Source organism: Protopterus annectens, chromosome 2.part1 (genome assembly GCF_019279795.1).
Source record: "Protopterus annectens isolate FY-2018-M chromosome 2.part1, PAN1.0, whole genome shotgun sequence".
NCBI lineage: Eukaryota > Metazoa > Chordata > Ceratodontiformes > Protopteridae > Protopterus > Protopterus annectens.
The window spans coordinates 646,088,655-646,104,570 of NC_056729.1; the positions used below are offsets into that span (position 1 = coordinate 646,088,655).

General features: G+C 35.6%; 1 protein-coding gene across 1 annotated transcript in view; it reads right to left on the bottom strand.

The window, feature by feature from the left end:
- Positions 1-302: 302 nt before the first annotated feature.
- Positions 303-15,916, bottom strand: part of EFHC1 (EF-hand domain containing 1) — an 856,688-nt gene continuing 841,074 nt past the window's right edge. Inside the window, exon 11 of the mRNA XM_044062385.1 lies at positions 303-1,138. Coding sequence (XP_043918320.1) covers positions 1,070-1,138 — 69 coding nt within the window. The 3' untranslated portion in view covers positions 303-1,069. The remainder of the gene's footprint in view (positions 1,139-15,916) is intronic.

A 15,916-nucleotide genomic window follows, 5' to 3' on the forward strand; every position in this document is an offset into this window, starting at 1 on the left:
GAAGGTCTTAAAGCAGTAGGTGCATGCAATATTAAGCGCAAAACTATTTTTAATTAAATGTAACTTTTTTTATTAAATTAATGTCCTGGTAGGTCCCCTGCCAGCACTTGGCCTTGGGCAGCTGCTTAGGTTGCCTAATGCTGGATTCGGCCCTGCTCAGGATTGTGGAATTTAGAGTTTCATAGTAGAACCAATAAGGATTACATGTCCTAGTTAGTCTGCTCATTATCCACAGAAACTTGCAGCTTCCATCAAATAAGCATCACAGAATGAGAGATCATTAAAATAAGACATCCAGCTACTCCAGTGTGTCAAATACTTTATTTTTGTCATAATGATTTTTCAGTTCAAACACTGTATTACTTATGATGACATTTCTTTAAAAAGTAATGTTATTTTTTTGGATAAGTAATTTTCCACCATAAGCCCATGACCCAAAAGAAATTGCTGGTACATCCATTCACAATCCCTTTTCCTCTTTTTGCAAATGGGGTTAGGGTGTCACAGTGACAACTGTTTAGAGTCAAGGTTTACACTGCCAGGTGCTAGCCCTGCCATGGTAGTTCTTCCATGCCACACACTCACAGCCAGTTTAGAATGCCCAGTCCACTTACTGCCTGTCTTTGGAATGAGGAAGGAAAATGGAGCACCTGGACAAACATGCAGACTCCACACAGAAGGAACCCCAGCTGAGAGTTGAACTGGAGAACCTCTTGCAGGGATCCGACAATGCTATCCACTGTGCAAACCTACAAGAGACAGGGATTTTTCATTTTTATGCAGTTAGTGAACTAAAACGCTGGAAAGAAATACTGCAAAATAAAAGGCTGCCCTTTGTCTCCTCAAGCTGTGATTCTTCAGAAATCACATACTTGCATACTATATTGCAACAGTTATGTAGTGTTATGTAGAAAAACACACGCTGAAAAGAGTTATTTCTTAAATAAACATCTGAAATTATTGTCTATTAAAAATGATCATGCTTCTTTTGGAGATCGGGCCATGGTGAAAATTATTTTACTTAGATTTTATCAGCTGTGGAGATATTTCTTCTTTCTTGACAGAAAACTTAGAAATTCAGAGCTTTAAGGAAAGCATCATAGTTTATCTTGTCTTCATAGGTACAGAGAAAAATCAGCTGCAATAGAAAAGAAACAACAAAGTATTTAATTAATAAACCATTTCATGAAAACAAGTGTAAAAAACATCATGCAAACATACAAAATCTCCCCATGTAGCTTTCTTCCTATATTCTGCCACATTCTTTTCCTGCTCTGTCCTAAACAAATCTGAACCCCTGTGATAACTTACACTGTGCAACTGTGTCAGTACGTTGAAGTTTCCCACTACCCTATCAGTGCAGTAACATTTTGTCATATCTAACTTAAAATATCCTCAGCTGTAGCTTCCAACCATGTCCCCCTTTCATCCCTGTGTCTTTCATCATCAACATCACCAACCTATTTGTCTACAAATAATGTGATTTGTACAAATCATGCCCTTTCCTTATACCTTTCTCTCTTCTAACACACACATACACACACACAAGCACACACACACACACACACACACACACACAAACACACATATATATATATCTATATCTATATATTTTTATATATATATATATATATATATATATATATATATATATATATATATATGGATCTACTTTTCTTTGTCGAAATTTCATTATTTCAAAAAAGAAAAGTAGAGGACCACTTACGCGAAAGTGCACTTAAATGAAAGTGCCCTTTCATGAATATCGGTTCAACAAACTGATAAAAAACACAAAAAATAGTGTTTTGCAAGGGGGCAAGCCCCCCACACCCCTGCTACTTAAATATACTAACTCCAAGATTGCACTACAACAGGGAAACAGGTAAATTCCCTTTTCCCCACTGTATTGTGCTTCGGCGCCGCAGTGTTTCTAAGCGGTTCATTGAACCGTTATTCGCGAAAGTGCACTTTCATTTAAGTGCACTTTTGCGTAAGTGGTCCTCTACTTTTCTTTTTTGAAATAATGACATTTCGACAAAGAAAAGTAGACCCATATATATATATATATATATATATATATATATATATATATACACACACATATACATATACACACACTCAAGTAAGAATTAATGGATCAATAGATAGCACACTCCCATTTGGTGAAGATCAGATGGCTGTTGGTTCTGTCACCACAGCAAGTGATTACATTAATTTACAAATTTCTAACACTGCAGTGCAGCATTTTGGGGTGCTGCACTTCTGAGTGTGCCTTCCTTTGGATGAGAAATTAAACAAAGGTCCTATTTGCTTATGTTAGTGGTAGGTCAGATGGCATCTGCTTCAGCTGGTGGTAGCTCAGATGGACATAAAAGATCCTACATCATTTACTGAAAAGAGTAGTGGAAGTTTCCTGGTGTCCTGATCAAATTTCCGTTAGTAGTAAAAATACCACATTGGGTCCCTTTAAAAGAGGTCACTAGCCTAGTGGGACTAACTTGGTCAACAAATGATAAATAAGTAAACTTTCTATGGAACTGTCTAACATAATGCAGAGCTGTAATTCAAAGAAAATTCAAGTAATGACAGGCACAGCAAGGACATTAATTGAAGGGGAGATCACCGCTGCTGTAACTAGTGCTTCTCTCACAGCATACCTTGAAAAACTGGTGCAAAACATTAGCAGTGGAATAAATTCTAAACAATGTAAATTCTGACTTCTGGGTAAAAATCAATTCTTTTGGGAGTAGTCATGTTTATGAAGTAGAGCTGTAAGGAAAGACTTCCAGTAAAGCCTGGGATAATATGTCTAATAAAATAATAAAGCTCTACTAGCTGAACCATAAATGCTGTGTATGTGTTTTTTAAGTGAATGCTAGTGTATTGGGCTCACATTTGACAAACGTATAGACTTTGTACACTGGAACTTTAAAGAGTTAAATCAGTTTTCAGAGGTGATTATTCAAAGTTTACTTGTGGAAAGGATCTTTAAATAATTTTTCAGGTGTTTTAGGACTCTGACAATAAGCTAATAAGTGAGTCAGTGTGAGACAGAGACAATGAGATACAGAGAAGCAGCAGTAGTGAGAAATGTGGGAGATGTACTTCCTTCCATCAGTACCATTTCTCTGACTATAAATAAACAAACTCAAAAAAGTTAACACAGTATGGTTTTCAGCATTTGAGAAGAGAAAAGAAATCCCAAGGTGTTGTAATGTGTGCAGCTTGGTAGGGCAAAAAATCAGGTGGCTCCTACATGGCATAAAAAGGAATGAGAGTGAGTGACAGAGAGACCAAATGATGGCAATTCACAGCCAGAGGGAGAGCAACAGTAGATAGAACTGTCCAGAGTCATAGCATTCATGTTCATGCACTGAGGTCCATCCTGCTTGTGCTAATGCCCTCGCAAGCTGGGTTTGGTAATGAGAATACAACTGTCTGAGCTGCTTTTATTAGATTCTCATCATAACATTAGATCACGGACTAAATGGATATCTTCTCCTAGCTGCCATAGTCATTACTGTTTGATAATACTTGTCAATGACCATTTTCCATCACTCCGAAATTAAAGCAGCTGTTTTTTTGCCTGAGCTCTGGCTGCTATTGGGTAACACAGATGTTACGAGAATGGTGCCCTTTGAAATGCAGCTCAGACTCAGTAATTTTTGCTACAATTACAACAAATATGTTCTATAATAAAAAGACCTTAAAACATCATATTAAAGTCAGAATTCAGCAGCATGAATGTAGAACAATACAAGTAAAATATTGTAATATTTACTAACAGTGTAGAGAAAGCACAGAATATGATTAAGGGGGGTGCAGGGATGAAGTCTACCTAGCAGTAGGCATCCTAGTATTTCAGAATCTACAGTTATGAAGAATAATTCACATAATTGTACTATTCTTCAAATAATGTATACTGCTGCTGGATTTTGTATTCTTTACCCTTGATTAGAATACATAAAATGTACCATAGCATGTCTAAAGGAAAACAATGACAGAGCTAGGGAAGCAAGATATGTACAATTGAAGGCAACACCTACTCTAGCTCTGGAGTGACAGACAAGTCTATAATGTTTGGTAAAATGGTGTACAGAAGTCCAGGTAGCAACTTTGCAGGTGTCCTGACTTGAACATTTCTGAAAAAAAGACGCAGAAACATTATCTCTTTTAATTGAAAGTGTGGTTACCCAATTCAGATCTTTAGGGCCCTCTACAATTGCCCAAAATTAGCCGAGATGAAAAATAATTCACTGAATCCTATCTACCAAATCTTTTTGTTGACTTAAAATTGTCTTAGCAGTGGGAATTCTAGTGACTCTCCCAAGAAGGAAGAGGATATATGCCCCAACAAAATATGAAAAACTCTGAGATTATAGCACCTAAGTATAGGATACATGTCTCTGGGGTGGATGATTTCAGCTGTTGACAAAATCTAATGAACAAAATTCACCTGCTCTCCCTGGGGAAAACTGTCATGTCCTCAAAGATGTATATTTATCATAATAAGGGATGACACAATTGTCCTTCCATCCTGAAAGTGTCTTGTGCTTGACAAATCTTTCTTGTCCACCTTTCATAAAAAACTAGATGGTCTGATGTCCTTAGCCTATTGCATTTAACAGCTAAGTTGTACATGAACATTCATAGCATGCAGCAATGCTAAATACCTGGCAGTGTAAACTTTGGTTCTAGATGATTGTTACTGTTGAAATGACACCCCAACTCCATGTGCAAAAATGAAAAAAGGTATTGTGGATGGATGGATTCATAGTAGGAAGAATTATTTTGTCTTTATTTATTTATTTATTTATTTTTGTTTTGCAAGCTGAAAGGCCTGGTTAAGAAATATTGCAAACTATTTTGCCTTTATTTATTTATTTATTTTTGCAAGCTGAATGGCTTGATTAAGAAATATTGCAAATGCCTCTTTTTTTTAAAAAAACTGTAACATGTTCTTTGTACCTCAAAATGTGCAGTACAAGACTGGCATTTAAATATTCTTTTTTACTATATCTTATTTCCTTTGTGCAATTGGTACATAGATGTATAACTAGAATGAATGGCCTTATTTAAGCTTGTAGTTATAAGTATATATTTGACTGGTGAAGATGAATCTGCAACACTACACTAGACTTGATAGCTTCTATAAGAAAAAAAAATAAGAATCATATTTGTACAAAATTAATGGTAGCATTTAAGAAATATATTCAATACAACAGGAATAAGTTTAATTAAACAAAACCATTAAAACTTAAGTCAGAAAATATGGCAAGATGCATAAAGTATTAAAAACACATATAACTTTATTTAATTTATATTGCTGGACAGTCCTGATATATTCATTATCATTACCATCTTCCTAAAAAATTATAGTTATGTTCTCATCACAAAGTTTCCACCAGGTTAAATAGTATTTGTATCTGTTTTTATATAGCAAAATATAATCATCGAATAGTTAAACTCATTAAACAGCAGATTCAACAAAAATATTATTTATATGCTCTAGCTGCTATGGCTTATAAAGATAAATGTTTCTTCATTTTTTATTAATATAATCTCATTTATTCCTGATTAAGAATGCATAGTTAAGCAGTACATTATAAATTAATGTGGCTAATGTGTTTACCCACAGGTGATATGGTTCACCAGGGATCAAAGTCAACCATGCACTACTCACACCCAAACACGAGATATTGCTATTACAGAATTAAAAAAAAATCCCTTCTTTTCAAAATAATGCCATAGTATTTTAGAACTTAATTTAGCTTGTGTGCCATCTTGCTGATGTGATTGCGGCTAGCTTAGTGATGCATGTATTCTTACACAGTGTAACCACTTAACTGTTGTACCTCTCATTTGAAATAACTTCAAGGGAACATCACAAGTGTTTTCTGCAATGAGGCAAGCCACCCTGTACTCTCATGACTGGACTTCCCCAAATGTAAAAATACCTACTCTGAGGTTGCACAACAGTGGAGGAAATATAAAACTCCATTGTGACAGAAAGATATTTTGGTGAATTTACCTTGATGTAAAAGCATTCAAACAAATGGCTGTTAATCAGCTGTCAAACTCTCTTGACAGTTTTCCAATATAGGATAGTGTTTTGGTTACATAACGAGTCCATTCTATTTTGTAATTTTTTTAAATTAATTTTAGCAAAAATGATTAATATAGTGTGGATTTGTATCAAAGAATTTGATTGTTATTGTAAAGATGAAGTATTTTTGTGATTACTGCATTTTATTCAAGTTTCATCTGGAATTGTGTGCAAGACAGTGAAGTACATTCTAAAATATTCCAATTTCTTTTGTAATGTTAACAGTATTCTATCTTTTGGCATCTGATAAGATGTGTCCCTCTCAGATGATCAAGTTTTCACAGACTTGAAATTCACATGGTCGAGACCATATGATCTAGTTTTTGAAAACTCACAGCTTTTGAATGGAGGTTGCAGTGCAGTGAGGATCAGGAAATGTATCTTTTTCCACACTGTAGTGTGAACTTGGAGTTGGTATATATAATTTATAATTTGCAGGCGGGTGTGGGAGGCACAACCCCCCCCCCCTCCGGGGAATGAAGGTAGATATTTGTATTTTTTGTAGTTCGAGTTTTTGGAAACTCAGTCAGATGGTCTTGACCATATGAATTTTGAGTTTATGAAACTTGATTTATCCAGTAAGTTTTCACTTTTTAATATTATGTAGCTACCACTATATAATGACAATTTTGTCATAACTGATTTAATAGTGAGCATTACTTAATTCATTCTAAACCTCTTGAAGTTTTATTAAAATTAAATTACAAATAATGTAATAGAAATCTACTATCAAAATTAAAAATATTATCTGAATCACTTCTGAAATGTGTAAAATATATGATGCTTTCAGACATTTCAAAGAAAAAAAAAACATTTTGTTCTCATAAACAATAGCTGTATATACCTGATGTTTTATGTGGTCTGAAATCACTAACCATTATTATGTAGAAATACAGCCAAGTCTGATATTATTACCATTTTATTAATTGTCTTCTGATAAGACTCCAGAGGCCTGCATCACATACACTCAGTGTTGAAATTTCCTGACTGCTATACCTATTAAGAACTACTCTCTGCATTACTTGTTATAATTTCTGTATGTTATTTTCTTTTTTTGAGTAATCTGTTTGGCCTGGTGTTTTTTTCATCCTAGATTTAAGTAATGATTTGATCTAACTGAGAGATAAACAAACTATTGCAGGTCTTGAGTAGCTTTCACTTCTTGGGTATCAGATTTCACTTGTATTTCACCGATTATTTTGTTTCCTTAATTAATACTTACTGCATAGAGTGTAGCTTGGCCTTGTCTTCTGGTAAGATGCAACAGCACTGCATCACCAGCATGTTTTAATCTGTTGGAGTTTTAAAATCAGAGTAGAAGCCAGGAAAGTAATTTAATGGGTGTTTGAGTGTGTGTGTGTGTGTGTGTGTGTGTGTGTGTATATGTGTGCGAACACGCACTTAAGTTGTTTAACTGATATAGCCATTTAGAGCTGCTTTCTGCATTGTCTGTTAATTTTTCTGCATTTTATTTATTGTTTTGTAACCTGTTTGGCCTAATGTTTTGGCCATCCTGTCTTTAAGCAGTGGATTTCTTCATTGATACTTTCTTGTAACTCCTGTGAATGCATTATCTACTTTTACTTTGTTACAGTACCTTTTGTTGGGCTGCATTGTGTTGCACGCAGCTGCGTTGAGATGAACTGTCATGAGCAGATTTCCATGATCCTTCTCATGGCTGCACAATCCTGTTTCACCAGACCAATAAACTTCCCCTAGTATTATTTCCCCTGCCCCTCTCTAGTGCTCATTAACCTTCATTACATGACTGCACTTGTCATCATTGGGAGACAACATACTGATCCTCTTTCTACTGCCTGCCTTATAGCACAGGGTACACTGCCTCTTGCTCACTGAAAATGAACATCTACCTAACCCAAAGGACTCTATCTCTGAGGGATGTAAATACTTAACTAAACTGGAGGTGTTCCTCTTTAAACCAGTAGCATGCAGTATGCTTAACAAAGCCTCAGCCCCCCACCTATACTTACTCAACATCCAAATACTGTAAACAAAAAACTATCTTATGCTGGTAAGGTTAAATAATCTCTGCTCAAGTCTCCTAGAACTTTTAAATCCAACCCCCACATCTACCTCCTGCATACTATCCAGCATGAAAAGCTCTAAACCACATACAGTTCTCACTGACACTATAGCCACAAAACAGGGTCGCACAACCAGCATGCAAAAGCCTTACTTTCTTAGAATCAAGGTTGTATATCTGGCAATGTTCTGGTCATAGCTGACTCTATAGTTAGACACATAGTTGCTCTGCATACTAGGCTGAGCAAGGACCTAGTCACTGTTAGCTGTTCTTCAGGTGCCATGACCCACAATCTCCCTAGGGACCTGAAGATCTTCTAGTCTTGGTATACATATGACCTTTTCACTGTGCATGTCGGAGTAAATGATTTGAGATGCACCTCCATTTTTTAAACACCTTCTTTATATATCACATAAGTCAGAGGCAAACATGCATTAACAGAAAAGAAAACAAACCATTTTAACATTTTCCACATGCATTTTCTTTGCTACTAGCATCAAGTCCAACATTACAAAAAACTGCTGAATTCCTGCCTTCCCTTAAAATGCACTCCTCCACCTCCTGAACATTATTACGTTTGTATTGTTCCCACAATTTTAATTTACTTTTATGTAATTTGTTCATTTGCTTTTCTAAAGATGCCTCTTCTAATTCTTTCATCTCTTTTATAATAATCAACACCTCAAATACAGTTGATGCAGACTTTGATCTACATTTTCTAGTAATTGCTTTATTGGAAGACAATAAAATTAATCTCAATAAGGCCTTACTATGTCTAGTCAGTTCAGACCCTGTATCCCAGCTCAAAAGAATAATTTCCTAACTTACAGCCATTTGCTCACCCAATATTTCTGATGGAGTACTCCGTAAGGAATTTTTTAAATCTGCCAACTCATCACACTCCCAACACATATGTTCCCAGTCACCAGTTACCTATCTCTTCTCCATCATACCTCCAAAATTTGCTATCTATCTGTGGAAAAAATATTTGAGGTCTGTTTGGTATATAAATTACCCATGCAAACACTTCCAAGCAGAGATGCTAAACCTTCTGGACTTGGATGCAGACTTGGGACACATACATGTGTCTTCCCATTGTTTTCTTGTAAACTGCTTTTCCAGTTTCTCTTCCCAGTCTTTTCTAATCTCCTTTGATTGATTCTTATTGTTATCATGCAATATTTAATATGCAAATTTTCCCTTTTTTAATAGCTGCTTCTATTCTAGAGTCAACTAAAAACTGTGAAATAGCAGGACTTTCAATCAAAAGTCCCCCATCCTTTTCTCTTTGCCTTTACTCTGAGATCAGGCCCTGGTATGGAAGGCAGTCTCTAGCCTACAATCCAAATGTCTACTTGGCCTCATCCCACTCTATTACCTTTCCTGCTTCAGTTATTTGCTCCCAATATCTTGGTTCCTTTTCCAGGTTTCTCTAGTAAATTCCATTCCACTCTTGCCTATTTTCTGTACTCCTCCTTGCAGTCATCCATACTGACAAAATTTCCTTTCTCCATTCTCATGTTAGCTTAGCTCGTTAGCTGGTATAGACATAAACACTTCATAGTCATGGTTTAAAATTGAAATGCATGTATATGAAGCTGGGTCTGAAGGGTCCTTGCCATCTTTAGGTAACATAGCCAGCACTACCTTCTTCTAAGATGTTGGTGCTTGCCCTTCTTTTAAAATAGTGTTAAACAAAATCTTCAGATCTTTATCACTTTCTTCCCTCCTAATTTCCAAACTTCCACAGGAATTCCATCTGTTATTGGAGACTTTCCTGAAGACTGATTATACATCACTGTTTTAATCTCATCACTCCTATCATAACTGTTAGCTGTTGAGCCTTGACTACCTCTAACCTTGGCATAATTAAATCTTCCATAAATATTTCCATTTGTACTCCTTGATTTCCACATTTCTCTGCTTTATACAAATTTTCATAACATTTTTGGAATATCTCTAAAACATCTAAGGGATCTCTGTTTATTTATTTTGTTATAAGTCCCCTAGGTTTGGTGAAAAACCCTTTAACATTCTGTTGCCCAAGTCATTGTGCTGAACGTTTTTGTGGTCTGGAGTTGTTATAAAATAGTTGCTTAACTGCAATCTTTCTAAACTCATGCATATTATCCAGATACTCCCTTATTTTCTCTTTAGTACTCTGCATTTACCACTCTTATTCTGTGAGATTCCCCTTATTCTGCAATCCTTTAACCTTTATCAGCCCCTCTAAGTAATTTCTATTATTTCTTAATCATATCTCTTTCTCTTGTATTTCACCCCTATTTTTAAACTCCATTTTCATTTTATCCCAGTCACTAGCTATAACTTCTGAAGATATTTCTATCTTCCCCAAAAACTCTTGAATAATTTCCACTACCCATTCCTTAAATTCGTCTTTTTTAACAGGTAGGTAGGAGAGCACCAATGTTTTATTTTTACTTCATTACCTTGCATTTTTTTCTTAATTTTTATCAGTGCTTGATCAGTAGTAGTTACTGGATGTGTATCAAAGCTTTCAATTAAATGGACAACTTTCTGTGAAATATAATTTCAATGCAGTCTAGCTCAGTTACTGTCCCTTGGGGAATAATATGTAAATTCTGTCTGAGTTCCTGATACTGGAGTCACATCTTTCATATCAAATATTTTCATAAATTTCTTCAGAAATCTACCTTCTTTTGTTAAATTGTCCCTTATAGGTCATCTGATACATCCTCATTATTGCAAATGAAATTCCAGTCCTCACCTATAAATAATAATCCCTGCTGAAAGCTGATTATTTCACCCAAAATTTTCTTAAGATCCATAATAGCAGTTTTTGGTGGAATATAAATATGTGCCATTGTAATCCTTCTCCCTTTCAAATAATCCCTTACTACCACAAATCTACCATTTCCCCCCCTCATCTACCACTATTAGAGCCACTCTAGGAATTAGTATAATAACTTCCCCTTTCCTCTGTCCCTAATATTCTGATGAATATCCATTTGAAATCCTCTCTTTGTCAAATTCACATTCTCATTTCTTTGCAAATGCATGTACTACAGCATTGCTATCCGCACTCTGCATTTCTTAGTATATTTCAATACTCTTTCCTTTTTATCTGTACCCATAAGGCCATTCACCTTCCAGGATAATATGGACTGCATAGCGATCATGATAAAAAGCTATTGTTCCCACCGATTAAATATGACATTTTTTGAATATATATTTCCAGAGTTTGTGTTACATAAGTATATCAATGTTTGGCAGGCTGGTCTTTTGTACAGTTGTTTTTTCTCATTTTCATTTGAACCTATGTCATATTTTTCATGACTTTTTATTTTAACGGAAACCTTCAACAAAAAATGAAATACAAAATATCCCCATTCCCTATTAACTTGGAGGAAACACACAAAACTATGTATATCTTCAAAACATGAAGTTTAATACTGCAGAAGTGAACAATTGCCCGTATTGATGAGTGCACTTGCAGACACTATCTAACATAAAATTAAAGGTTACCCATGCTAAACAGAATGCTACAATCTGTGCTCCCACTTACACTGATTGCTGTTTGTTCTTTTCCTATCTCTCTTCCCCTGCCAAAAACAGCTTATATGTTTTCAGAAAACATTAATTTTTGAGCCTAAGAAAAAGTGCACTGGCTATGCTTAAATAAAACTAAATTGTACACTGTTCTATTAACTCTATTAAAGTATTAAGGCTTCTAGGGATGTTGTTACCTCTTATTCACGTCCTATAATTTCTGACTTCATCTTCACTGAACTGCATGCCATTGTACCTTTAAAGTTTGCATTTCCATCAGCAAAGGATACTCAGAATTCTCAAGATTAACTGCTTGCATCTGCAGACAGCGTGTCTCCATGGAAATGTACTCAGCAATGAGTCTTTGTAAATTTAATTCAGAAAGGAATGCACAGCTGCCCTCAGGTGCAGACATCTTGACTCCACTGAATATTAGCCAGTGGAAAACAAACAAGTTAACATCTCTGCAGTTGTAAGAAGCTTAGCATTGTCATAGCTTTCATTTTGTCTTATTTGTAAAACCTACCAGTTTACAAAAATACATGTTTACAGCTTAAGTCAAATCTAGTAATCTAGACAGTCACTCTTGTAAAATAAAAATAAATAAGTATCCTAATTCTACATATAATACAATCTGCACTTTTACACAGCACCTCTACCCTAGCAGCCCAAGATCACAGCATATGAACATTGAACCTGCATTCAACTTGCTTTTGTCCAGCCTTTTCTCTTCTTTTATACTGTAAAACCTATATTTCTTACAACTAAACATATTATTTACTTTAATATCTTTAACACATAACAGTCACTGAAAAGACTCCTCCCACAATTCAAGTAACCCTGACTACAGACTACATCAAACTGTTTTACCATAGATAACATACAATTTATATCATGAAATGATTTATACAAATACAAATAAGAATAAAAATTGTTTTTCTTACAGTTAGTTCTCCTCTTTCAATGTCCTTCTAAATATTAGTAATATAAAGTGGGTATATGCTTTACAGTCCACCCACAAGTTTAACAAAGTCAACAAAAGTGCTGTTTTTCAGCCACTTTTTCTTGCAAAAACCATATTTCACAAATGTGATATGATGCTTTATGGTCTTTAATTTACTCATTAATTTCAGAGTTGTTGGTTTTCTTCCTGTTCATCTAAATCTCCCAACACTAGAGTCTGGTTCAAATCCATGGTACCTCTGATTCTTCTAGTAAACTCCTGTGCTTTTTTCTGTCTCTCTAACATTTCCTTTTGTACAGTGGAAAAGGTTTCATTTGACAAAATCTCTCTATGAACCTTACAGTCAGAAGAATGAGAAGCAGAGTCACTTTCTGCTTTCTGGCTCAGTTTTTGTTGGATAAACCTTTTTTTATTTCCTCCTTAGCCTGTTCTGCATCAAAAATGACTTTGATCATTCAGGAAAAACACTTTGAAGACAACTGGATAAAGCAGCTTGAATCTCACACCTGCCTCTTGACATTCCCTGATTGCTGGGATAAATTTTCTTTGCTTCTGTCTGATGTAGAGTGAATAATCATTTTCTCCTAACACTCTGCTGTCTCCAATTTTTAATACTTTGCCCTTTTACCACAGTTTTTGTAAGGATTAACTCCTTCTGCTGGTATGATTGCATCTTTATTAATACAGGTCTTGGCTGCTTTCTCGTTGCCAGGTTTGTAGCATACACTCGATGTGTACTTTCAATTCACAATTTCTGCTGAGTAACATCAGTCCAGTTGCTTATTTCTACTTTCATAAAATTAGTACAGTGTGTTCCTTCCAGTTTCTCAAGTACAGCAGAAAATCTCAACTTTTCTCTGTGCACTCTGTCTTCTAACTCTACTACTTTTTTTCTTCATGCAATCTCTGATTTTTGCAGTTTTATCAATTCATCTGAATGGTTATTTGAAGCTTCTTCTATTTATTTCAGCCTTTTATTGGAGTTGATATAGTCCTTCAGTGTTTCATTTATTTTAATCACCTCTGAGTACATTTGCTTTATTTTTCCTTTAAATTACTGGAAGCCATCTCTTGAACTAAAGCTGAAGCTTAAACTGATTTTTGCTGAACAGCTGCAGAATCCTTCCTAGACAGTGTTTTCTCTTTACCTTTTCTGGTTTAGTTTTTTTCAAGTTTTCTATTTTTTTTATTTGCTGTACATCCAGGCAATGCATTTACTAGCCAGTAACTGAATTTTACCCCCCCTCAAAAAAAAACATTTTAATGACAACCCCTTTTCTCAATTTCTGTTTTCACTCTGGGAGAGCTGAAGTTATGCTGTTTGCTCATGTGCAATCATTTTTGAAGTCTGAGATGCACCTCCATGAATCATGTGAAGAGGGACAAGATGTAGCTTTCAGAGTATGTATCTTAAATGGGTGTGAAACTATCAAGTAGTATTCTACCTCTGTCAAGAATGATGCTTCAATACAAACAAAAGCTAATTAACTTTAATTATTGGCTGAGCTACCGATGTCATTCTGAGAGGATTCAATATACATCAGTCTAGGACAACCTAAGTTGCTTTGCTAGGGACAGCCTGCATCTCTCTCATCTTAGCTTCTGTATATTGTCCAAGACATTTTCCTCAATCTTAGTGCCTCTATTAGGTCTATATAGGTCAGTCTCCTCAAATTACATACATAATCAATTATAATCAAAAAAATATTAAGGTGGCACTGCTTGGTGCTATAAGCCTTAACAAAAAGTTTTACTCCTTACAAGCATTCCTAACCCTGATAAATATAGAAATATGTGTGGTTACTGAAACATGGTTTCAGAACAGTGATAACACCCCTGCAGTACAGGGATTTAATACCTACCACTTCTTCAGACCACGTGTCAAATTCAAAAGTTTAGCTGGCGGGGGAGTATCTGTGTTCCTAAGAAACCATTTCACCTCCAGACTCATAACTCAGAACAATTACACTGAACTCTTCTGCATCCTTCTCATGATAAATAAAACCCAACACTGCAACACTGATGACTACTATACGTCCTCAATGATCCTGGTAAAAACTAGACATATCTATACAAATTAACATCCCTCACTATACAGCCCAACATTTTCCTTTTGGGTAACGTCAACTACCCCTTCATAAACTGGGGAATATATATTACCATACATAAATATGGAAAAAGATTTCTTGATTATATTAATGCCAACTCCTTAGACCAACTAGTCGAAGCTCCAATGATGGCCCAAAAAATATTGGACTTGGTTCTCACCATTTAAGCTCCCTTCCCTTTGCTCAACGCCTACAATTCCCAAATCAGTGGTCATATCTGACCACTGTACCATAAGATTTACCTTAAGTACAAGACTCAAGTTACTTCATAACTTCAAGGCAAATCTAATTCAACTAAATGATGACCTAATGAAATTCAGACCGTCTCAATAACCTCACATCACATTCAGTCTTATTCATGGATAAGTTCTATGCCCCCTCCAGGCTTGCATTTAGGCCTTGATCCAAATAATGCCTACATACAGTGCCAAATCTAAGGAGAAAAATCATTTGGTGGAACCCTGGTACTACCACGCTATACAAAAAAGAAGAAGAAATTCATCATCCATATAAGAAAAAGTAACGCTCCATTAGCTAAAGAAGAACTAAAAAAGATCGACAAAATCTTCCAAAAGCAAGTATGAAGTGAGAATTGCCACCCATGTTAAGGATAACCACACAGCCTTCTTTAGCTATGTTAGGAATCTCATAATTACTACCCAACAATATTCTGAATTAATATAAAGTAACACCACATTCTCATCCCCTGAAGAAATAACTAACACATTGGAATGCAAATTCAGCTCAAACTTTATACTCCACTTATCTCCAACTAATTATCCACAGCACATTAATATGGCTATGCCACCCCCTGATCATTACTGTGCAAGTCCTAAGTTCTCTATCCAAGGCTAAGAACACTATTTCCATGAGACCAGATAATGTGCCAGGCTGTCTTCTTGTCAGCGCCAAACACTGTCTCACTAGCCGTAAGGCAATACAGAGCATCATTATGGAACTCATCAACAAAGACATAGGCAGTCTTTAAATCCTGGACCCAGAAAAGTTTTGGTTAGTTAAAGGCAGATCTTGCCTCCTAAACATGATGGACTTTTTTGAACAAATCACCAAGGCACTGGACTCGAGCAAATCACTTCACACTGTATACTTGGACTTGGCCAAGCCTTTGATACCATTCATATCCCCACAGAAATTAAACTCTC